The 23,876-nt window shown below is 41.4% G+C and overlaps 1 protein-coding gene across 8 annotated transcripts in view; it reads right to left on the bottom strand.

The window, feature by feature from the left end:
• Positions 1-23,876, bottom strand: part of LCORL (ligand dependent nuclear receptor corepressor like) — a 174,113-nt gene that overhangs the window by 70,676 nt on the left and 79,561 nt on the right. For all 8 annotated transcript variants that reach the window (XM_045018505.1, XM_045018506.1, XM_045018507.1 and 5 more), the window contains one exon: positions 11,062-11,316. In XM_045018505.1, coding sequence (XP_044874440.1) covers positions 11,062-11,316 — 255 coding nt within the window. The remainder of the gene's footprint in view (positions 1-11,061; positions 11,317-23,876) is intronic.

Below are 23,876 nucleotides of genomic sequence, written 5' to 3'. Positions count from 1 at the left end.
TCCACTAGTATCTCAGGAGAATGTTCAACAGCAGCTACTAAAGTCAGACAGTTTCAAATCAGCAAGTCTGGATAATTTGCAACGAAGAGTTTCAAAAGGGCTGGCTAAGGAGCTTGCTGAACCAGTAATGTTGATTTTCAATAAGTCTTGGAAAACCAGGGAAGTTTCAGAAAACTGAAAGAAAGCTAATGTTGTGCCACATATTTAAAAAGGGTAAAGAGGATGACTCAGGTAATTATGGGCCTGCCTATCTGACAATCATCATGGGCAAGATGATGGAGCAACTGATACAGGACTTGATTAATAAAGAATTAAAGGAGGTAATATAATTAATGCCAATCAAAATGGGTTTATGGAAAATAGATCCTGTCAAACTAACCTGTTATTTTCTTCATGAGATTATGAGTTTGGTTGATAAAGTTAATAGTGTCAATGTAACATACTCACACTTCTGTAAGGTGGTTAACTTGGTACAGCATGACATTTTGATTAAAAACTAGAAAGATATCAAATTAACCCAATACACTATAAATGGATTAAAAGCTGTTTAACTGACAGGTCTCAAAATGTAACTGTAAATGGGGAATCATCATTAAGTTGGTGTGTTTCCGGGCAGGGTCCCTCAGGGATTGGTTCTTAGCCCTACACTATTTAACATTTTTAACAACCGGGAAAAAATATAAAATCATCACTGATAAAGTTTGCAGATGACAAAAAAATTAGGGGGGGGAGCGGTGAATAACAGAGTATAGGTCACTAGTACAGCGCAATATAGACCACTTGGTAAAGTAGGTGCAAGCAAATAGTACATTTTAATGTGTCTGAATGTAAACATATACATTAGAGAAAAGAATGTAAGCCATACTTACAGGATGGGGGACTCTATCCTGGGAAAAAGCGACTCAAAAAAATTTGTGCGTGATGGCAGATGATCAGTTGCACATGAGCTCCCAGTGCAATGCTGTGGCCAAAGAGGGCTAATGCAATCCTGGGGTGCATAAACAGGGGAATCTCAAGCAAGACTAGAGACATTATTTCACCTAAGTATTTGGCACTAGTGCGACTGCTGCTGGAGTACTGTGTCCAGTTCTAGTGTCCACTATTCAAGATGGAAGTTGATAAACTAAAGATGATTCAAAGAAGAGCCATGAGAATGATTCAAGGATTAGAAAACATGCTTTATAGTGATAGATACAAGGAGCTCAATCTATTTAGCTTAACAAAAAGAGATGGTTAAGGGATGACCTGATTATAGTATGTATATGAGGAACAAGTATGTAATAATGGGCTCTTCAATTTCACAGAGAAAGGTATAAAATGATCCCATGGCTGGAATTTGAAGCTAGACAAAGGTAGAAATAAGGCACAAATTTTTAAATGAAGGTAAATAAACCACTGGAAAAACTTACCAAAGGTTGTGGTGGATTCTCTATCAGTGTCAATTTTAAATCAAGAGTGGATGTTTTCCTAAAAGATATGCTCTATGAATTATTTTGGGGGAGTTGCATAGCCTATTATTATACAGGAGGTCAGACTAGATGATCACACTGGTTCCTTCCAGCTTTAGAATCTATGAATTTAAGAACTCTGCAGGCTACAGTTAGCAGAGCCAGGGATTTAACCAAAAGGAGGTCTTCATTCAAATACTTTGAAAATATATCAAAGTAGATGGTCTTCATAGGCAGAAGGTATAAAGAACAGGATGCCAAAGGTTCAAAGGGCAGCTCCATCAACACAGATGAGCTCCCCATCCGACAGTGGATGAGTCCATTACCAGCATCTTGGCAGATAGACTTATATTCTCTAACCTTAACCTTTACAGACTGTATTCTTGGTCTAACTATATACTTTACTTGTTCAGTACACACAATAAATAGAGATAACAATGAGCAATATAAAAAGTAAAAAAAATTGAGACTGCATCTCTATGCCTTATACTGTGGACATGCAAAGAGAGGAGCAAATTCTGGAGGAAAGTTAAACTATTTCCAAGTGGTCCTGAAGGCTACCCGAATTCCCAGTTCACAGGCTTTTTCTTTTAATTGATTTGGTCATCAGTGAACATTTTTTGCCACTGAGCTAAGAGATGCTTGATGCAGTAGGACAATCTCAAAGGGATGGATTAATGTCCTGGATGCATGGATATTTCTGGAAAATCTAATTAATAATTTAAGGAAAAACCTCAGGATCTTTTATAAGTCAATAAGAGTAATAATTCTATATATAGTTTAAATCATGGCTTAATTTAGCTATAGCTAGCACTTATATCTCTCTGATCTTCAAGCAGAGCATGACTATTATGAAACTGACTTCTAGAAGTAATGGGTTTGGCAAAATAATAGCAGACCAGTGTTTTGGAAATAGTAAATCTCAATGTTGACTTTTGGGAAGAAATTGGATAGAACACAGAGTACTATCTTCTGTTGATGGAATGTAAAGTATTGTTATTTTATAACAGTTCTCCAAGTTTGGGCATCGCCCTGGCAAAAACAAAAGGCATGAGAAAGGCCACTCTGAAGAACAGGAAGTAGAATACCACCTCTTGGAATGGTTCAATTTTTTTTTTGGTTAAAGAATAGAGTACCAGCTTGAGCATCTATATGAGAAATATCTTAATTTCTGGAGGTTTCAATAACATTCATGTCTTTTAAAAATCTCTTGACATGTGAGCAAACTGCAAAGTATGGAGTTATCTGAATTCAGCATAATACACAAGGGTGAATTTACCGAATTAGTGGACATCCAAACACCAGACCATATTGTAAAAGTAAAATCTGCAAAAATGCTTAGGATGCTGTAGACATCATGCATTAGGTTATGATGTTTATTAATGGTGTTAGCCTTTGTCATTGTGAGGTTTAATGCCGCTGGATTTGGAGGAAGCTTTAAGACCAGAGAAGTGCACAGACAATCTAGGAAGTTTCTGGAAAGTGTAGGGGACAATTTCCTGGTGCAAGTGCTGGAGGAACCAACTAGGGGAAAAGCTCTTCTTGACCTGCTGCTCACAAACAGGGAAGAAATAGTAGAGGAAGCAATAGTGGATGGGAACCTGGGAGGCAGTGACCATGAGATGGTCGAGTTCAGGATCCTGACACAAGGAAAAAGGGAAAGCAGTAGAACAGAGACCCTGGACTTCAGAAAAGCAGACTTCGACTCCCTCAGGGAACTGATGGGCAAGGTCCCCTGGGAGAATAATATGATGGGGAAAGGAGTCGAGGAAAGCTGGCTGTATTTCAAAGAAACCTTATTGAGGTTGCAGGAACAAACCATCCCGATGTGTAGGAAGAAAAGTAAATATGGCAGGTGACCAGCTTGGCTTAACAGTGAAATCCTTGCTCGTCTTAAACACAAAAGAACAGCTTACAAGAAGTGGAAGATTGGACAAATAACCAGGGAGGAGTATAAAAGTATTGTTCAGGCATGCAGGTGTGAAATCAGGAAGGCCAAATCACAGCTGGAGTTGCAGCTAGCCGGAGATGTTAGGAGTAACAAGAAGGGTTTCTTTAGGTATGTTAGCAACAGGAAGAAAGTCAAGGAAAGTGTGGGCCCCTTGCTGAATGAGGGAGGGAACCTAGTGACAGAGGATGTGGAGAAAGCTAGTGTACTCAATGCTTTTTTTGCCTCTGTCTTCACAGACAAGGTCAGCTCCCAGACAGCTGCACTCTGCAGCACGGTATGGGGAGGAGGTGACCAGCGCTCTGTGGAGAAAGAAGTAGTTCGGGCTATTTAGGAAAGCTGGATGAGCACAAGTCCATGGGGCCGGATGCGCCACATCCGAGGGTGCTAAAGGAGTTGGCCGATGAGATTGCAAAGCCCTTGGCCATTATCTTTGAAAAATCATGGCGATCGGGGGAGGTCCCGGATGACTGGAAAAAAGCTAATGTAGTGCCCATCTTTAAAAAAGGGAAGAAGGAAGATCCAGGGAACTACAGGCCAGTCAGTCTCACCTCAGTCCCTGGAAAAATCATGGAACAGGTCCTCAAGGAATCAATCCTGAACCACTTAAAGGAGGAGAAAGTGATCAGGAACAGTCAGCATGGATTCACCAAGGGCAAGTCATGCCTGACTAACCTAATTGCCTTCTATGACGAGATAACCGGCTCTGTGGATGAGGGGAAAGCATTGGATGTACTATTTCTGGACTTTAGCAAAGCTTTTGATACAGTCTCCCACTGTATTCTTGCCAGCAAGTTAAAGAAGTATGGGCTGGATGAATGGACGGTAAGGTGGATAGAAAACTGGCTAGATGGTCGGGCTCAACGGGTAGTGATCAATGGTTCCATGTCTAGTTGGCAGCCGGTATCAAGTGGAGTGCCCCAAGGGTCGGTGCTGGGGCCGGTTTTATTCAATATCTTCATTAACGATCTGGAGGATGGTGTGGACTGCACCCTTAGCAAGTTTGCAGATGACACTAAACTGGGAGGAGTGGTTGATACGCTGGAGGGTAGGGCTAGGATACAGAGGGACCTAGACAAATTAGAGGATTGGGCCAAAAGAAATATGATGAGGTTCAACAAGGACAAGTGCAGAGTCCTGCACTTAGGACGGAAGAATCCCATGCACTGCTACAGACTAGGGACCGAATGGCTGGGCAGCAGTTCTGCAGAAAAGGACCTAGGGGTTACGGTGGACAAAAAGCTGAATATGAGTCAACAGTGTGCCCTTGTTGCCAAGAAGGCTAATGGCATTTTGGGTTGTATAAGTAGGGGCATTTCCAGCAGATCAAGGGATGTGATCATTCCCCTCTACTCAGCACTGGTGAGGCCTCATTTGGAGTAGTGTGTCCAGTTTTGGGCCCCACACTACAAGAAGGATGTGGATAAATTGGAGAGAGTCCAGCGGAGGGCAACAAAAATGATTAGGGGGCTGGAGCACGTGACTTATGAGGAGAGGCTGAGGGAACTGGGATTGTTTAGTCTGCAGAAGAGAAGAATGAGGGGGGATTTGATAGCTGCTTTCAACTACCTGAAAGGGGGTTCCAAAGTGGATGGATCTAGACTGTTCTCAGTGGTAGAAGATGACAGAACAAGGAGTAATGATCTCAAGTTGCAGAGGGGGAGGTTTAGGCTGGATATTAGGAAAAACTTTTTCACTAGTAGGGTGGTGAAGAACTGGAATGGGTTACCTAGGGAGGTAGTGGAATCTCCTTCCTTAGAGGTTTTTAAGGTCAGGCTTGACAAAGCCCTGGCTGGGATGATTTAGTTGGGTTTGGTCCTGCTTTGAGCAGGGGGTTGGACTAGATGACCTCCTGAGGTCCCTTCCAACCCTGAGATTCTATGATTCTATGAAAAGGTCATAGCTGAATAAAAATAGCAAGCAGTGTCGTCTTACCACATCTGGGAACCAAAGCCTGGGTCACCAGTTTGATGCCATAGGTATCATCCTGGCCCTTTCCTGTCAGACCAGTATTTTTCCACAGTCCAGTCCAGTTTAACAGTCAAGAAGCTGAAGGGCATTGTGATAAATGAAGTGTGTGGGGGGGTGTAGCACCCTTTGATGGACACCCAGCCAGCCAGTTAGTTGTAAAATCCCTCTTGGTAGCTGTTCTCTACTTGCTTTACCTGTAAAGGGTTAAAAAGTCCCCCAGGTAAAGAAAGAAAAAAGTGGGCTGTGCACCAGCTTCACACCAATGTTTTCAGCCACTCCAGGACGGACAGAATAGGCGTACCACTCCATTGACACAGGTGATGCTTGCTCAATTAGAGCCCAACCCTACCAGATGGCTCCTCAAGCTAAAATCACAATAGAAAGGGAGTTCAAGGACACGTTACAGATGGGTGTAATCCGCCCCTCTGAAAGTGCATGGGCCTCTCTACTGGTTCTGGTTCCCAAACCAGATGGGGAAATCCACTTGTGTGTGGACTACTGTAAACTAAATGCTTTAACACACCCAGAAAACTATCCAATGCCATGCACAGATGAGCTATTGGGAGAAACTGGGACGTGTCCAGTTCATTTCCACCTTAGACTTAACTAAGGGGTACTGGCAAGTGCCGCCAGAGAACCCAGCCAAGAAATGATCACTCTTGATCACTCATGTAGGGCTGTATGAATTTAATGCGCTCTCTTTTGGACTGCGAAACTGACCCGCCACCTTCCAGAGATTGGTACATAACCTTCTGGCTGGCTTTGGGGAATCTGCAGTTGCCTACTTCGACAATGTGGCTATATTCTCAGATTCATGGACAGAACACCTGGAACACCTCCAAGTGGTCTTCCAGCGCATAAGGGAGGCAGGATTAACCATTAAGGCCAAAAAGTGTCAAATAGGCCTAAACAGGGTAATGTACCTTGGACACCAGGTGGGTCAAGGTACATTCAACCCCCTATAGGCAAAGGCAAATGCTATCCAAAATTGGCCTGTCCCTAAATCAAAGAAGCAGGTCCAATCCTTCTTGGGCTTGGCTGGGTGTTACCGACAATTTGTACCAAACTACAGCCAAATTACCACCCCAGTGACAGACCTGACCAGGAAAACACAACCAAATGCAGTTCAGTGGATTGAGAAGTGTCAAAAAGCCTTTAACCAGCTTAAGGTGGCCCTTACATCTGACCCTGTACTGAGGGCCCCGGACTTCAACCAACCATTCATCGTAACCACAGATGCGTCCGAGCGTGGTGTGGGAGTAGTTTTAATGCAGGAAGGACCAGATCAACAATTCCATCCTGTCGTGTTTCTCAGCAAAAAACGTTCTGAGAAGGAAAACCACCAGTCAGTCTCAGAAAAAAAATGTTACCCCATTGTGTATGCTCTGGAGAAGCTATGCCCATATATTTGGGAATGGCGGTTCCACCTGCAGACTTACCATGCTGCACTGAAGTGGCTTCACATAGTAAAGGAGACTAACAAAAAACTTCTTCTGTGGCGTTTAGCTCTTCAAGACTTTAATTTTACAATACAACACTTTTCAGGAGCCTCTAACAAAGTGCCTGATGCACTCTCCAGGGAAGGTTTCCCACAATCAGCCAGGTAAAAATGTCCCTGCATTCTAAGTCAGTGTAGTCCTTGAAATATAAAAAGTACTGTTTAGTTCTTCATATAATTATTAACAACACTGGAGGTGTATGCATCTTATTAACTCTGTTTCCTAAACCTCCAGGAAGAAATCCCAGCTAGTGTGAACCTGACCTGAACCAGGCTGGCCAGCACCATCTGTGATTTGGAGTGTGTGAGATAAATGAAGTGTGTGGATGGGCGGGTGGGGTAAGCTCCCTTTCATGGACACCCAGCCAGCCAGTTAGCTGTAAAATCCCTCTTGGTAGCTGTTCTCTACTTGCTTTACCTGTAAAGGGTTAAAAAGTCCCCCAGGTAAAGAAAAAAAAAGTAGCCACCTGACCAAAAGAGCCAATGGGAAGGCTAGAACTTTTTAAAATTGGGAAATAAACTTTCCCTTGGTCTGTTGCTCTCTCTAGGCTGAAGAGCCAGGCAGCAGGAACGCTGTGTAAAGTTTGAACCAGATATGAAAACCATCAGATAATATCTAGTAAATTAGGAATGTTTAGAAAGATGCGATTAGGTTTAATTCTGTTTATTTCTTAAGGCTTGTGAACTCCTTTGTGCTAACCCCAGATGCTTTTGTTTCCTTGTAACCTTTAAGCTAACCCCAAAGAAAGCTATTTTGGGTGCTTAATTTTTGGAATTGCTCTTTTAAAATCTAGCAAAAGCCTAAGTTCCAGATGTATTTTCTTCCTTTTTGTTTTTAATAAAATTTACCTTTTTTAAGAACAGGACTGGATTGTTGGTGTCCTAAGAGGTTTGTGCATGTTGTTTGATTAGCTGGTAGCAACAGCTAATTTCCTTTATTTTCTTTCTCAGCTCTTCCCCAGAGGGGGAAGGGGAAAAGGGCTTGAGGGTACCCAACAGGGAGGAATTCCCAAGTGCTCCATCCTGGGTCCAGGGGTTTTTTTTTGCATTTGGGTGGTGGCAGCATTTACCAAGCCAAGGTCAGAGAAAAGCTGTTACCTTGGGAGTTTAATACAAACCTGGAGTGGCAAGTATTAATTTTTAAAATCCTTGCGGGCCACCACCTTCTGTACTCAAGGTGACAGAGTGGAGATTCAGCCTTGACAGGCATATTCTTCCAGTATTGTGACTCCACAGAGTCTACTTTTGAAGCTCTTCCTTTGATAAAGCAACTGGGGGAGGACCTTGTGATTCTCCTCTGTGACAAACATGGCAATTCCCAGCTCTTCTAGTTGTCCGTTATGGCTGCATTTATACTAAAAAATTGCACCTGAAGCAAAAGTACAATCTATCCTTATTGATCATCCTGCTTCAGGTGTACACCAGGTGCCCATCCTCATATAACAGTGCCTGCAAGTGTTGCAGGGCCTACAGATTGGTGAATCTATCCCACAATTCCTGGCACAGTTCCCTGGAGCAAGTGCATACCATATTACAGGCAGAACTGGTAGCAATGCCAAAAGTTAAAATTGCCTAACACTTTCTATTAGTTGCTTTCATTTAACTTTGCTGAACTTCAACCATTTGGGCTGAATTTTCCATGCTGGATGGCTGAATGTTTTTAGAATATTTCACAAAAAAAGTTAAGCTGTTTCTCATAACAAGGCTGGAAAGAATTTTGTTGTTTTGCCCATCTTGAAAAATTCTTATAAACATTTCACTAAGACACTAGCATCTCCATGCTTTACAGCAGGGATATGAAACTGGAGGGTATGGGGTAAGGTGGTGCTGCCCTGGTATCAGGAATATGCCTTCTGCTGCCCTCATGAAAAGAACTGCCCAAATCTGGCCAAATTATAAGCCTCCAAAAAAACAAACAAAAAAAGAAACCTGGCAGTTCACATACTCACTTGAGACTTGACGTTTGGTAGAAACAGTCAATGAAGATTCTGTCTGTACTGGGCTTTCACCAGGGCTGCAGGTGGTGAGAAGGATTTTCCCTGCAATTGCTCTGCCCAGCAATCAGGGGCCACCGTGGTATTTGGCATAGGAAATGAGAGGAGGGAGTCTGCCTCTCCTGTGCTCTCAATGCTTCTGGTTGCTAGTGCCCAGGAGAAATGAACAATGCATTTTGAATGGAACACAGGGTGAGGAGCAGAGCATAAGTAGTGAGGGGAGGTGCATCCATGTGGAAAAAAATAGTATGATGATGATGATTCTATAATTAAAGACTGTATATTAATGCATATGCACAAGGGGACCCTAATCTCAGTGTTGCAAATGCCATGGCAGAATCATCAACCTTTCCCTCAAAACTGCTGCTGGACCAAATTCAGGCCTGGAGACCCAAGTGAACTACTCTGACTAGTGCCACCATCTTTGGGCAGCAGTACTATATTCACCCTCTTCATATCTCCATCCCCCCATCTCTCAACAAAATACTGAGTTTTTATTGAGAGCTTCAGCCTAAAACAGCCGCTCTTACTATACTGTACTAGAAGGAAAGGAGTAATGGTCTCAAGTTGCAGAGGGGGAGGTTTAGGTTGGACATTAGGAAAAACTTTTTCACTAGTAGGGTGGTGAAGAACTGGAATGGGTTACCTAGGGAGGTGGTGGAATCTCCTTCCTTAGAGGTTTTTAAGGTCAGGCTTGACAAAGCCCTGGCTGGGATGATTTAGTTGGGTTTGGTCCTGCTTTGAGCAGAGGGTTGGACTAGATGACCTCCTGAGGTCCCTTCCAACCCTGAGATTCTATGATTCTATGAAAGCAGTACCTAAAGTCAGTCAGAGGCAAAAAAGGATATCCCAGATCTCTTCCTCCACTGTTTCTATAAAGGTAACCTAACAAGTCTATAAAAACAAACTAAAACTGCGATGCTGAGAGAAAAGGTTAACTTATTAAATTGTAAAGTTAATATCAGCATCCCCCCCAAAAATAAAAAAAATAAAAATACCAACAGAAAATGGTTGTGAGGACAGAAGGAGGTAAAAATGGAATAAAAGATATGATAAATTAGGCAGGAAAAAATGAAAAGAGCCAGACAAAGGGCTGGAATTGATAAAATAGTTAATTGTATATCTATATCATGATGGTCTCCAGTCATGAAACTTCAGTTGTCTCTGATATTTCCTTAATGTTCCACAGCCAGCTCGAACATAATGAGCCAAATATCCAAAAAGAACTTATTACCAATCCTAACATCTTGTCTACCTCCTGCCTCCTTCAATCTATTCAAAATCCCACCGCCTCCCATCATTATGCCATCATTCCACCCGATTTCCTTTATTAGCATCCTAAAAAACAAAAACATAAAAAACATACAACACTCCACACCTCCCCCCAAAAAAACATAAATTCAAGTTCCTTGTCCTTACTTTCAAGGTTCTGCAATATCTCATCCCTACATATACAGAATCTCCATTTAAAACTTCCTCATACACGTCTACTAAATTTCTATCCTTACTTTTCCCTTCACCTTTTCCTGTTCGGACTTTGTGCCTCCTTTCATACTGCCCTCTATGCTTGGAACACCATTCACTTATGCATCAGTATCTTCTCTCCCTCCCTTTCATGCTTCTTAAATCCCATTTCTTCAATAAAGTCATCATAAACTGGTTTCCTCGCTTTCTTAGCAATCAAATAGGTGTAATATGTACTGCCATCCTGTTAAAGGTGCAAAAAGTAAATGAGGGAAGCAAGCAGTAGATCACACTTCAACAGGCTTATGCTGCCCATTGATGAGGTGGTTTAAGAGCTTTAGTGTTCCAAAGGTTGCTGAATTGCCACCAGTCACTGAGTGCATGGATCCAGGAGTGGGGATATTTAGCTTTTAGGGAAATATTGCACACAAACAAAAAAGTTTTTTGAAATAATTTTTTCAAAGTTTTCCCATGAGATTTCTGTGGCTGTTTAGAGAACCATTTGTTAATGTGGAAAAAATACAGAAAAATCAATCATGAAATAACTGATTTTTTTATACATGGATTTTAATAATCTACAATAGAATTTATTTTAATGTACTGAATGCTACTTTGGATAGACAAACATTTAAAAATAGTGATTATTTTTGATTGTTCAGATTTGGATAATAAGACAATTCTACATGAAAACAATTTCAAAACAGCAGCATATTAAAGAAACAGACACAAAAGATTTACCTTGCTGAGTTTTCTGCTCTTGAGTTCTATTCACAGTGAGGTCTAGAGGGCTATCCTGTTCTTCCTGAAGGGAGTTTTCCGTTTGGTTCATTTGGATATTTTTACATATCAGACTTGGTTCAAATGATGAACCATTTCTATTCTCTTGAATTTTGCTACTTTTTGAAATGTATTCAATTGCAAACTGACGGATCATCTTTTTCATTAATTCCTGAGCAACTAGGGGAATGTTAGGATCACAGTTCTGAGGAAGATCTAGGGGGAAAAAAACACATGGAACACATGCATTAATATAAATTAACAATTTTCTTTGATTATCTTTCTTTTAATAATGGTAAAATACTTACTCAAGACATTTAATAATTTTGGCCCAGATTTTGAATCCCTTTCTACTTTACTCTATGTATAATTCTATGGAAATCAATGAGATTACCTGGGAAGTAAGGTACTGCTTAATGTAAGTAAGGGTACCAAAATCCAGCCCTTTGACTTTTAAAATATACTGAGCTGAAATTTGTCTTGTAGACTTCTAGGTCTGTGGTTTCACATGTGAAAGGTGTTTAAACAAAAATAGTGCAAGTGAATTAAATAAAGCTGTAAGTCACAGTGTAATGTTTCTTTCAGAATGAACTTTTACTACAGCAAACAAAATATTATTTTAAGAATGTAGTTTTACAGACAATTAATCCTTAGTACTGATTGGAAAATTCTGACATTCTCAGACAAACAAGGATTAAGTTTGACAAAGAGCTGTTTCACTTACACATTAAGTTAATTTTTATTGTCCACATTGTCAATTCAGGATTCTTAAGCCAAGTTGGTAAGATGTCATTAGAAATGTCCCATACAAATTGTAGTTCTGTAATAAACTAATATTTGATTTCTCAAACTTTTTCATGGTGTGTACCATGTTCTAATAGAGAAACTATTGTCTTAGAAACAATTTCCTTTCCCATTTTCAATTATGAGGCCATATCTCCTTTAATTTGTGTTCACATAACATCCCTATGGCAAAAACAGCAATTGCTTAATTTTTTCCAACACAGAAAAGTAGTATTAGGAAAGTGTGTAACATATTTTAGCCATCTTTTAATGCAGTTAACCAGCTGGAAAAAGAAAGAGACAGCATCACGTGACTAGCTGGGTCTCGTCAGACCACTAGCAACTTTGTCATAGACCACAGTTTGAGAAACACCAAAGTAAAGTAAAATCCCACCTTCTGCTGTAATATAAAAGGTCTGCCAAATCAACAAAGCAAAACAATTTAGCACTGAATAAGAATAGTTAGAAAGATCATCGAAATAGATCATTACTCCCTTATAGTTTCTACTCTTGCTGACTTAAGATGAGTTTTCAATGCAATACATGGGATCTACTCTCACAGATATGCCAATGGAGTTGAATGGCTAAATCTCCATATCCCATTCAACAATGAACCCTTACATGTCTGAATCACATTTTATTTTGACAAAAAAAGATGTTTCTATGGTTAATAACCTTAGTTTCATTATATGTTTTAACTGAGCTTTAACTATTCTAGCAATATTGCTGTACAGCAGCCCAACTGTCATGGTAAAAAGTGTGGGGAACCTTCTAAAGGCAGGATTACTTATATTGTAATTCTGCTTCTCTGAAGATACAATTTTGGCAGAATTCTCACTTGTGCATTTTAGCACAAGACAGACACCACTCCCCAAGCTCTAAGACTTTTGGTCCCTAAAGGCAGCCGTAGTTGGCTAGAGCGTCATCCTCCTCCCCCTCCAGCAACACAAGTGGCACATGAGACCCAGGAATCTAACCACTGCCCTTTTTTGAGCTCACAGAACTTTCATTCGGCTTCGTCAAGACCATATCACTATCCTATTACACCATGAACTTTTTGATGGGGATTTCAGTAGTGTCAAGCCTCTCAAAAACTTACAATAAGGGATGCAGAGAAACTGGTTTACCCTTCAACCAGGATCTTGAGAAGCTGCAAAGTCTGCCAAATGAAGCTGGATGCAGTTACTGTGGTATTTAAATTATTCTCAGACAGACGATTAAGCAGGTTTAATTAGTGGGGACTGAGGAATTTAAAGGATTCAATGTGGGCCTACTACATCATTGAACTTTTACCTCTCACAAATGTTAAGTCCTCTAACAAATGGTTTCAAAGAGGCCAGTATGACACAGTTCTCCTGCTCAGAGACAGTATGCTGATGAAGCTCTACTAAAAAGCATCAGTGAGGGCTGTGAAGTTGGGATGGAGTATGGTATCCTGGTCCAGAGTAATCACTCAAAGCCAGACTAAACCTGGTGGAAACAGCTTTAGCAATCTGCAACAGTTGAGACCATACTTCTCAGGGCCAGCAAAAGCTATTAGGATCACTGAACATCTGTCTCTTGAGTTCTGACAGGATTTTAACTACCAGAGGTACTGGTGGAAAGGCATAGAGGAACATCCTTCCCAAGTAGATGGACAAGGCACACTTGCCACCACAGTCTCTTAGGAACACAGGAACTAACACATCAAATCAAACCTCTGGTCGGTCTAGTCCAATATCCTGTCTCTTAAATACCAGAAACATTTGCTTAGCACTTTCCAACAAGGTTTAGTTATTGCATTTTATTTCTGGCTCAGTTTACCCCCTTCTCTTTATTAAAATGACAATTCAATTTTTCCAACTTTCATGATTTTGAGAGTCTTGTGATATTTGGTGTTTTTTCTTTAAATTCCAGGAACTGGAGTTATCTGAATACATGAGAATCTCAGTTTTCATTTTAAAAACCAATAGATTTCTAACCCTCATGGTTGAGGAGAAAACCTTGAAAAGTTAGGAAGAATAATGGGCAATTACATAATAACCTGTCCACAGAAGGCAATTCTTCCAAATCCTCTCTAGTCAGAAGTTAGCTTATCCTTCAAATTATGAAGGTCGACAGAATTTAAAAAAAAATAGTTGGGAGAGGTTATCTTATCAGTGCCGTGGGCAGAAAACAATAGCTTCTTGTTCAGGTCAGTAGCAAGGAGTATCCACACTGGAGGGAAATGAGATCCATCATTCTGACTTGTGAGGAGGTATCCAAGATATACACAAATGCAACAAGCCTGGGGAACAAGCAGGGAGAACTAGAAGTCCTGGCACAGTCAAGGAATTATGATGTAATTGGAATAACAGAGACTTGGTGGGATAACTCACATGATTGGAGTACTGTCATGGATGGATATAAACTGTTCAGGAAGGACAGGCAGGGCAGAAAAGGTGGGGGAGTTGCGTTGTATGTAAGAGAGCAGTATGACTGCTCAGAGCTCCAGTATGAAACTGCAGAAAAACCTGAGAGTCTCTGGATTAAATTTAGAAGTATGAACAACAAGGGTGATGTCGTGGTGGGAGTCTGCTACAGACCACCGGACCAGGGGGATGAGGTGGATGAGGCTTTCTTCCAGCAACTAACAGAAGTTAGATCACAGGCCCTAGTTCTCATGGGTGACTTTAATCACCCCGATATCTGCTGGGAGAGCAATACAGCAGTGCACAGGCAATCCAGGAAGTTTCTTGAAAGCGTAGGGGACAATTTCCTGGTGCAAGTGCTGGAGGAACCAACTAGGGGAAAAGCTCTTCTTGACCTGCTGCTCACAAACAGGGAAGAAATAGTAGAGGAAGCAATAGTGGATGGGAACCTGGGAGGCAGTGACCATGAGATGGTCGAGTTCAGGATCCTGACACAAGGAAGAAAGGAGAGCAGTAGAACAGAGACCCTGGACTTCAGAAAAGCAGACTTCGACTCCCTCAGGGAACTGATGGGCAAGGTCCCCTGGGAGAATAACATGACGGGGAAAGGAGTCGAGGGAAGCTGGCTGTATTTTAAAGAAACCTTCTTATTTTAAAGAAACCATCCCGATGTGTAGGAAGAAAAGTAAATATGGCAGGCGATCAGCTTGGCTTAACAGTGAAATCCTTGCTCGTCTTAAACACAAAAAAACAGCTTACAAGAAGTGGAAGATTGGACAAATAACCAGGGAGGAGTATAAAAGTATTGCTCAGGCATGCAGGAGTGAAATTAGGAAGGCCAAATCACGCTTGGAGTTGCAGCTAGCCGGAGATGTTAGGAGCAACAAGAAGGGTTTCTTCAGATATGTTAGCAACAAGAGGAAAGTCAAGGAAAGTGTGGGCCCCTTGCTGAATGAGGGAGGGAACCTAGTGACAGAGGATGTGGAGAAAGCTAGTGTACTCAATGCTTTTTTTGCCTCTGTCTTCACAGACAAGGTCAGCTCCCAGACAGCTGCACTCTGCAGCACGGTATGGGGAGGTGGTGACCAGCTCTCTGTGGAGAAAGAAGTAGTTCGGGGCTATTTAGGAAAGCTGGATGAGCACAAGTCCATGGGGCCGGATGCGCTGCATCCGAGGATGCTAAAGGAGTTGGCCGATGAGATTGCAAAGCCATTGGCCATTATCTTTGAAAAATCATGGCGATCGGGGGAGGTCCCGGATGACTGGAAAAAAGCTAATGTAGTGCCCATCTTTAAAAAGGGGAAGAAGGAAGATCCAGGGAACTACAGGCCAGTCAGTCTCACCTCAGACCCTGGAAAAACCATGGAACAGGTCCTCAAGGAATCAATTCTGAACCACTTAAAGGAGGGGAAAGTGATCAGGAACAGTCAGCATGGATTCACCTAGGGCAAGTCATGCCTGACTAACCTAATTGCCTTCTATGATGAGATAACCGGCTCTGTGGATGAGGGGAAAGCAGTGGATGTGCTATTTCCGGACTTTAGCAAAGCTTTTGATACAGTCTCCCACTGTATTCTTGCCAGCAAGTTAATAAAGTATGGGCTGGATGAATGGACGGTAAGGTGGATAGAAAACTGGCTAGATGGTCGGGCTCAACGGGTAGTGATCAATGGTTCCATGTCTAGTTGGCAGCCGGTATCAAGTGGAGTGCCCCAAGAGTCGGTGCTGGGGCCTGTTTTATTCAATATCTTCATTAACGATCTGGAGGATGGTGTGGCCTGCACCCTTATCAAGTTTGCAGATGACACTAAACTGGGAGGAGTGGTTGATACGCTGGAGGGTAGGGCTAGGATACAGAGGGACCTAGACAAATTAGAGGATTGGGCCAAAAGAAATATGATGAGGTTCAACAAGGACAAGTGCAGAGTCCTGCACTTAGGACGGAAGAATCCCATGCACTGCTACAGACTAGGGACCGAATGGCTGGGCAGCAGTTCTGCAGAAAAGGACCTAGGGGTTACGGTGGACAAAAAGCTGAATATGAGTCAACAGTGTGCCCTTGTTGCCAAGAAGGCTAATGGCATTTTGGGTTGTATAAGTAGGGGCATTTCCAGCAGATCGAGGGATGTGATCATTCCCCTTTATTCAGCACTGGTGAGGCCTCATCTGGAGTACTGTGTCCAGTTTTGGGCCCCACACTACAAGAAGGATGTGGATAAATTGGAGAGAGTCCAGCGGAGGGCAACAAAAATGATTAGGGGGCTGGAACACATGACTTATGAGGAGAGGCTGAGGGAACTGGGATTGTTTAGCCTGCAGAAGAGAAGAATGAGGGGGGATTTGATAGCTGCTTTCAACTACCTGAAAGGGGGTTCCAAAGAGGATGGATCTAGACTGTTCTCAGTGGTAGAAGATGACAGAACAAGGAGTAATGGTCTCAAGTTGCAGAGGGGGAGGTTTAGGTTGGATATTAGGAAAAACTTTTTCACTAGTAGGGTGGTGAAGAACTGGAATGGATTGCCTAGGGAGGTGGTGGAATCTCCTTCCTTAGAGGTTTTTAAGGTCAGGCTTGACAAAGCCCTGGCTGCAATGATTTAGTTGGGTTTGGTCCTGCTTTGAGCAGGGGGTTGGACTAGATGACCTCCTGAGGTCCCTTCCAACCCTGAGATTCTATGATTCTATGATTCTAAGATTGAATCAGTTCGTGACTGTGTTCTGCTTTCCTGCCAGGTACATGGCGACCAGAAATGTTGGTGGGGCTGCACCCACTATTCCCACACCTTCAGGGCTTCTCAATATCAAGGCATGATCCACTATTGTCCTACCTGTGCATATAGAATGTGGGGATCAAAGTGCATTTGAATCAGCACTACCTTCATAGCTAGCAGATCTCTGAAAGAGCCTAATGTGTGCAGGACCACGCTCCTCTCCACAAGAATAATGTGCAACTGTTGTTCCGTGAGAGACCAACTTCCTAAATATGGAGCCCCTGAATGTGGGCTCAGCAGCACAAGTTGGCTGTATCCATTTTTCACTACAATTTGGAAGAGAAGTATTTGCAAGTCAATTCCTAACTGGCAATAGGTTGCTGGACTGCCACTAGGATCATGTCACCCAAATGTGATGCATGAGTCCCTGCGATGCATACTTCAGTGGGATCTTGGGATCAAATGAACTTGCTTCATATGGGAACTGTCCAGAGTACTAACAACACAGTTGCAGCCATGAGATCCAATATTCACAGCATGGTCTGAGCTGTTCCACTGCTTATGCTTTCTCGAATTGGGGCTGTCTGGAATCCTGCCCTGAGCCAAAAAAAAAAAGCATTCAGCTGAGCCATGTCTAGCAGGGCTCGTACATTCTCTCATTGTTTGCTGAGGAACTGAAGCCACTAGGGAGCATCATAAACTACTCAAACTACCCAGTAGTGAGACGGAATTATTTAAATTGTGTCTTTGACTAGGCATCTGTCCAAGAAGGGGAACATGTGCACTCCCAATTGAAAGGAGAATCAGGCAACCAGTGGCCATTGGGGATAACAAGCTCCCAAGTTGCCTCTTCAATGGGGGCACTGCTCTCCTTTTCCCCTCCTTCCCTTGTGAGAAGGCCCAATGGACGCGACCACAAAATACAGAAAAAACAGGGTTGCCTTCAACTCTTACCTTCTCTATAGGAGTCCCCACCCATTCCTCTAAGAGGTTCTATTCAGTGCCTATTTGGCAGCTAGCCACGAAGCAAGCGTACAGTCATCCATTCCTTTAACTTAGGCTACTTACTATTATCCACATCAATGACTGTCTGAAAATGATGCAATTCTGGCATTTGCCCTTGTGAAAGGACTCCACCAGGACAGACACATTTTTCCAAAGCATGACCTGCACATTGGCTTTGAAGGCCCAATAGACCACAATACAAAAAGGCTACACCTGCCGATTTATAATTTTTTTGGCCATATTAATTCCATCTCTGAGCCTGAGGTTTCTGGGGCCTGGTGCCATGTGTTTGACTGGTTTTTGCTCTAACTATAGTTGCTTTGGTCACCAGGTTCTTGTGGGAAGGGAGGAACACATGACTGATGTCACCCATTGGAAAGATATACTTTTCCACAACTGTCTCCAAGAATGGAGCAGTGGTGTAAGTTGCCTGTTACATTTCCATCACCAGCAGCTGTAAGACAGATAGCAAGGAAAATGCAGCCCTACTGGACTTGGGTTTCTGGCCCACGTATCAAAGTCCTTGAAAATTCCTGGACTCGCCCTATCTCAACATTTAGCCTACTGAGACAGTTTTTTAAGAGTGTGCTAGTAGTCCTGTTATGAAGTCACTATCCTGCTGCTTCTCCATGCTGGTATGTATTTGCTATCAGATGAGTTCTCCAGTTCCTCAGAATCCAGATAACAATTACACCACCCTGCCCCACCCAAATGCTGAAGAACTGAGCAGGTGATATGATGGTTTGGTCTGAAGTATCAACACCACATTGGGATGCATCAACACACTGCACAAAGAGCGCTGACACCAGAGATGCCAAAATAGTAAAAAAATAAGTTCAGGTTGCACCAAGAAATCTGACAATTCATGGTACAGCATTAGAGGGAACCACTGAAAGCAGTACTCGAACATCTGAAGGAGCCAAATACTGCCACTCATGATTCCTAGCTCCATCTCAACCTCAAGTCCTGGAAACAAAAGGGAACCATGGATATCTGAATGTAAAGCTGCCTGGAGTTGGGAGCTTCATCAGTGAAGCACAAGAGGTCAGCTGGCTATCTATAGCCTCCTGCCAATGCTTCTTATTCAGAGGCAATACCTTATCCAATGAGCAGGAGCTCAGTGCCACCAATTTTCAGGCGCAAAGACCTCAAGGTTATTAGGGACTCAGCATGAAGTGCAGGGCACGTCAGTGGTGCTGACATAGATTTTTAACATCAGCAGCTGAAGACAACTAAGACTTATGGTTTGAGAATTTCTCTTCGGATAAACTCTGTCAGTCAGTCTGAGGAAGACTTGAAGGCAATCCCCATGATGCCTTAATCTACCACCCTGGCACAGAGCACAGCAAACACACTTCTCTATTACTGATATTTTTCTGCCTCGTGGACATTGACTCCATTAAGTGATCTTTCTAGCTCCTTAAGGGTAAAGACAGTGGATGATATTTTGAAAAACAGAAAAAACACTACTCAATGCAAGTAGCTTTGGGATTTAGTGAACTTTGAAATGCAGACTGGAGCCAAAAAGACTTAAGGAAGCTTTGGAGAAAAAAAGGTGAAAAAAGGTGAAGCAACAGCAAGGCAACAAGTGTCAAAGTGATGAAACAACAGACACTAATGCAAAAACGCTAAAGCAAGGACCAAGTGGTTAAATTAAAGCACCGAAGCATCTAACTGAAATAAATGCCTACCTGTGGAACTGAAGTTCCCAAACTAAGAGCAAGAAAAGAGCTACTGAAAAAGTTTACCGTCAAAAATTTAACAAACACAAAAAGATAACTGAAGTATGATCCACATTGAGCAGGCTACCACCTGGAGCAGTGACGAGAGAACAAAGTTCCTTTGATGAACGCAGTCAAGAAAGAGCTGACTAGACAAGAACTACAGATTCCTGGGTAATATGCAACCACCAGTGGAGACGGGAAGGTGGGGTGGCTTGCATCCAAACACATTCTCTCTGCTTTTAGGAACCACAAAAACTACAGAATTTGGGAGTTCACCCTACGTTATTATAATAGGGAGCACAAAACCCAGGAATGAGAAATCTGCCCATCTGGCATCTTTAGTGAAATACAATTACTATCAAAGTTGCTGAGCTAACATAATAGTGGAAGAGTAAGCTATACAGCAATATTCTCTCTGTATCCACAAAATTACTGTTTCTTTCCAATTCCAGAACCTTTACTGCTGATCATGTGTAAATCACACACTGACTGTTAGAACCCAGGTTGAACTTGCAAAGCTAGTAATTGGAGAAGTCATCTTTTCACTCGGTCTGAACACTGAAGATATAAACTGGACACTAGGAAGTTTAGACTTGAAATTAGATGAAGGTTTCTAACCATTAGAGCAGTGAGGTTCTGGAACAGCCTTCCAAGGGGAGTAGTGGGGGCAAAAGACATATCTGGCTTTAAGACTAAGCTTGATAAGTTTATGGAGGGGATGGTATGATGGGATAGCCTAATTTTGGCAATTAATCTGGCAATTGATCTGTGATTATCAGCAGGTAAGTATGCCCAGTGGACTGTGATGAGATGTTAGATGGGATGGGATCTGAGTTACTACAGAGAATTCTTTCCTGGGTGCTGGCTGGTGAGTCTTGCCCACATGCTCAGGGTTTAACTGATCGCCATATTTGGGGTCAGGAAGGAATTTTCCACCAGGGCAGATTGGCAGAGGCCCTGGAGGTTTTTCGCCTTCCTCTGCAGCATGGGGCACGGGTCACTTGCTGGAGGATTCTCTGCACCTTGAGGTCTTTAAACCACAATTTGAGGACCTCAGTAACTCAGACATAGGTTAGAGGTTTGTTATTGAAGTGGATGGGTGAGATTCTGTGGCCTGCATTGTGCAGGAGGTCAAACTAGATGATCATAATGGTACCTTCTGACCTTAAAGTCTATGAGTCTAAGATTCAAATTTCCCATCAAAACTCTCTCTCAAATATTAGGCTTTTTTTAAAAAAAAATCCCTTCTGAACATTTTCCAATTTTAGATGCCCTATGGGAAAACTCCATTAAAATCATCCCAGATCTTCAACTGCCAGTTACTGTAAATTTACAGATTTAAACTTATTTACCGTAAAAAGCTAATATAGGGAGAATGTGTGTGTGGGTGGAAGAGGCAGAGCATGATTCAAGATTGCACATGACTTAAATATGAACAGTACTTTCAATTTCATATTTTATTGTTATCTTTATACCTAAACATAGGACTACTTTATATTTGTTTTTCTACAATTCTTTAAAGAACTCTGGGGACTCAATGCTAAACAAGCACATACAACTTATGTGTATGGGTGTATATATTTAACTGAAATACCAACACAGAACCTAAAAATAAGCCTTAATGTGCTAATCACTTTGCTCACCAGTAGATGCTACTTTGGTTTCACATCATCAGGGCCAGATTTTTCTTATAAATAACATAAAACTTATGTAAGAGCTCTGCAGCTAAAAGGTTAAGCGAGATTCAAGCAACAAAGTTCTTGATAATAACTTTGAAAGACTGGGTTCAAGATCAGAGCTGTGTGAAATTCTGTATTTACACTCCTGAAAACATCACCCCTCGCAAAACCTGGTGAAAAATCTTTAAAAAACATAAATTTCATTAGTCTGGACCAGATTAAAAAAATATCAGCAACTTCCTTGGGAACAATGTGCATCTCATACTCCCTATGTGTTCCTCCTTTGTTCATTTATGTACCCAACTCAACCCTAACCTAGTGAGATACCACATCTGAATCTGGTGGTAATCTGGCCACATCAGTGTTACTGAAATATACAGAGAGTGTGCACTATACTACTATTCTTTCCAAAACAGATCATATTTCTTTAACTTTTCATATGGTGGAGGAATCACACTGAGTAGAAAAACTTGTTTGAGGGAAAAGAATGAGAAACACAGAATTTCTTTTCAAATATGATACCGCAGGGAACTGATTAGAAGTATTTTGGAGAAGATATAATGCCCCACAGATCTTCAAGATAGGTTGAAGTAAAGCGTTGGGGGTCTTGAATGTGCTACCAGTCACTGAGAAAAATTCAAATGAAAGGGGCAATACGTGATCTTGGATTTATACAGGATTTTCAATCACATACTGTATACTTCTGTCAAGTAAAAATTTACTTATGAAAAATACACTTAGGTACTGAAATGTAATTTTTAAATGTATGTTGATGAATACTGAAAAATATTTTAAAAAGATAAATTCAGAAAAGGACTCGCTAGGTTGAAGTAATCAAATTATAATACACCTCTATCCCGATATAATGCAATCTGATTCAACACGAATTCGGATATAACATGGTAAAGCAAAAATGGTTTTCTGTCTTGTCTACAACATACTTTTATTCTGTTTAAACCCAGTTTACACATTTAATGATTACTGTGTACATATTCAGTATGTATGTTTTTACAAGCCTGCCTTGGATTGAAAGTCGAAACACAAAGCTGAGTGCGCCTTTACAGCATTTTTAAACTTGCACTCCGATTTTCAGTGAATAAAAAACAGTCTTGTCTGCAAGTCTTAATTAAAGTTATAACACTGACAGTTTAAATCCGTTGATATTTTAAAACCATTTAAAGTTTTTAAGTTCATTTTGCATACAACAAAATCATATGCAAGGTGGTAGCTAATTTAATGGCCGTTATAATAAAAACGGCCTTCGTATTTATAACCATGACTAATTTATCAAAAAGGAGAGTTCAGTCTAACTTCATCGTTGACTAACCTGCTGCCGCCTTGCCAGTTTAAAGTTGTTACACAACCATCCGTGGTCGGCGCCTCGGTTCTTAAAATGTGGCTTGTATCAAATTACGTACTTACAGTACATTGTCTGTACAAATGTGCATATATCGAAGTGGTGGAACAAATGTGCAACAATGAGAACGCAGGGGTAAACGTATGTTGCCTGTCCATGGTCCCATTAGGCGTTCTCATCTCTTCCGTCTATTTTAATCTCGTTTCTAAATTGTGTGCAGTATAGACTAAGCTTAAGTTGTCTCACTAGTTGTATTTTAGAAACACTGTAACTCTGCACTGACATTTTCTAAACAATTAAAAAAATTGTTAGCGTTAATATTAAAATACTATTGACGTGATGGCAAGTAGTTCACAGCCACGGAAATGAAAGGCATGGACAGTCAAAGAACAATTGGAAGCTTTGGACAGACTGAAATCAGGACTGAGCCAAGCAAAGGTCTCAAAAGAACTAGGAGTGGCGGAATCAACATTAAGAGGGTGGATCAAAGATGATGATAAATTACAATCAATGCTAGTTGAACTTGAAAGTGAAGGTCTGAAAAGGAAGCGCCTAAAAACTGCCTAGGATAACCAACTAGATAGAGCGATATTTACATGATTTGCCTAAGAACACGCCAAGTTCCGGTGACATTATAAGGAAACAAGCGGAGAAATTGAAGAAGGATCTCAATTTTAGATGCTCGGGTGAGGACACTTCTGCACATCAAGGTAACGAATTTAAAGCTAGCAGTGGATGGCTTAATCATTTTAAAAATTAAAAAAAAATTAAGGGGTGCATCTTAAATAAGAAAGCATCTTGTACACCAAAAAAAGGTATTTACCGTTTTATCAATGTCTCTAGAACTTGATTACTTTACCTGTTTTAGCTTCATTTTAACCTTTTCTATAAGTAAAGACCCACATCTCCAAAATGTTTTCAAACTACAGTATTTAATAGTTAACAGTTCATATTACTTAATCTATGTATAACATAGTTGGCTAAGTGACAAAGTGGCCCATGCTCCTATTTGCTAAAATACCAAAATCCTTTTTTACAACAATTTATAAGGATGTGTAATTAAAAGCTTTTTCTGATATTTTATGTGAATTTTGAATTTTCCAAAGCATTACATGTAGACCAAACGATGG

This window comes from Mauremys mutica, chromosome 5, assembly GCF_020497125.1.
Source record: "Mauremys mutica isolate MM-2020 ecotype Southern chromosome 5, ASM2049712v1, whole genome shotgun sequence".
Classification (NCBI taxonomy): Eukaryota; Metazoa; Chordata; order Testudines; family Geoemydidae; genus Mauremys; species Mauremys mutica.
The sequence above is the reverse complement of the archived record's forward strand: the minus strand, read 5'-3'. Positions and strand labels throughout refer to the sequence as shown.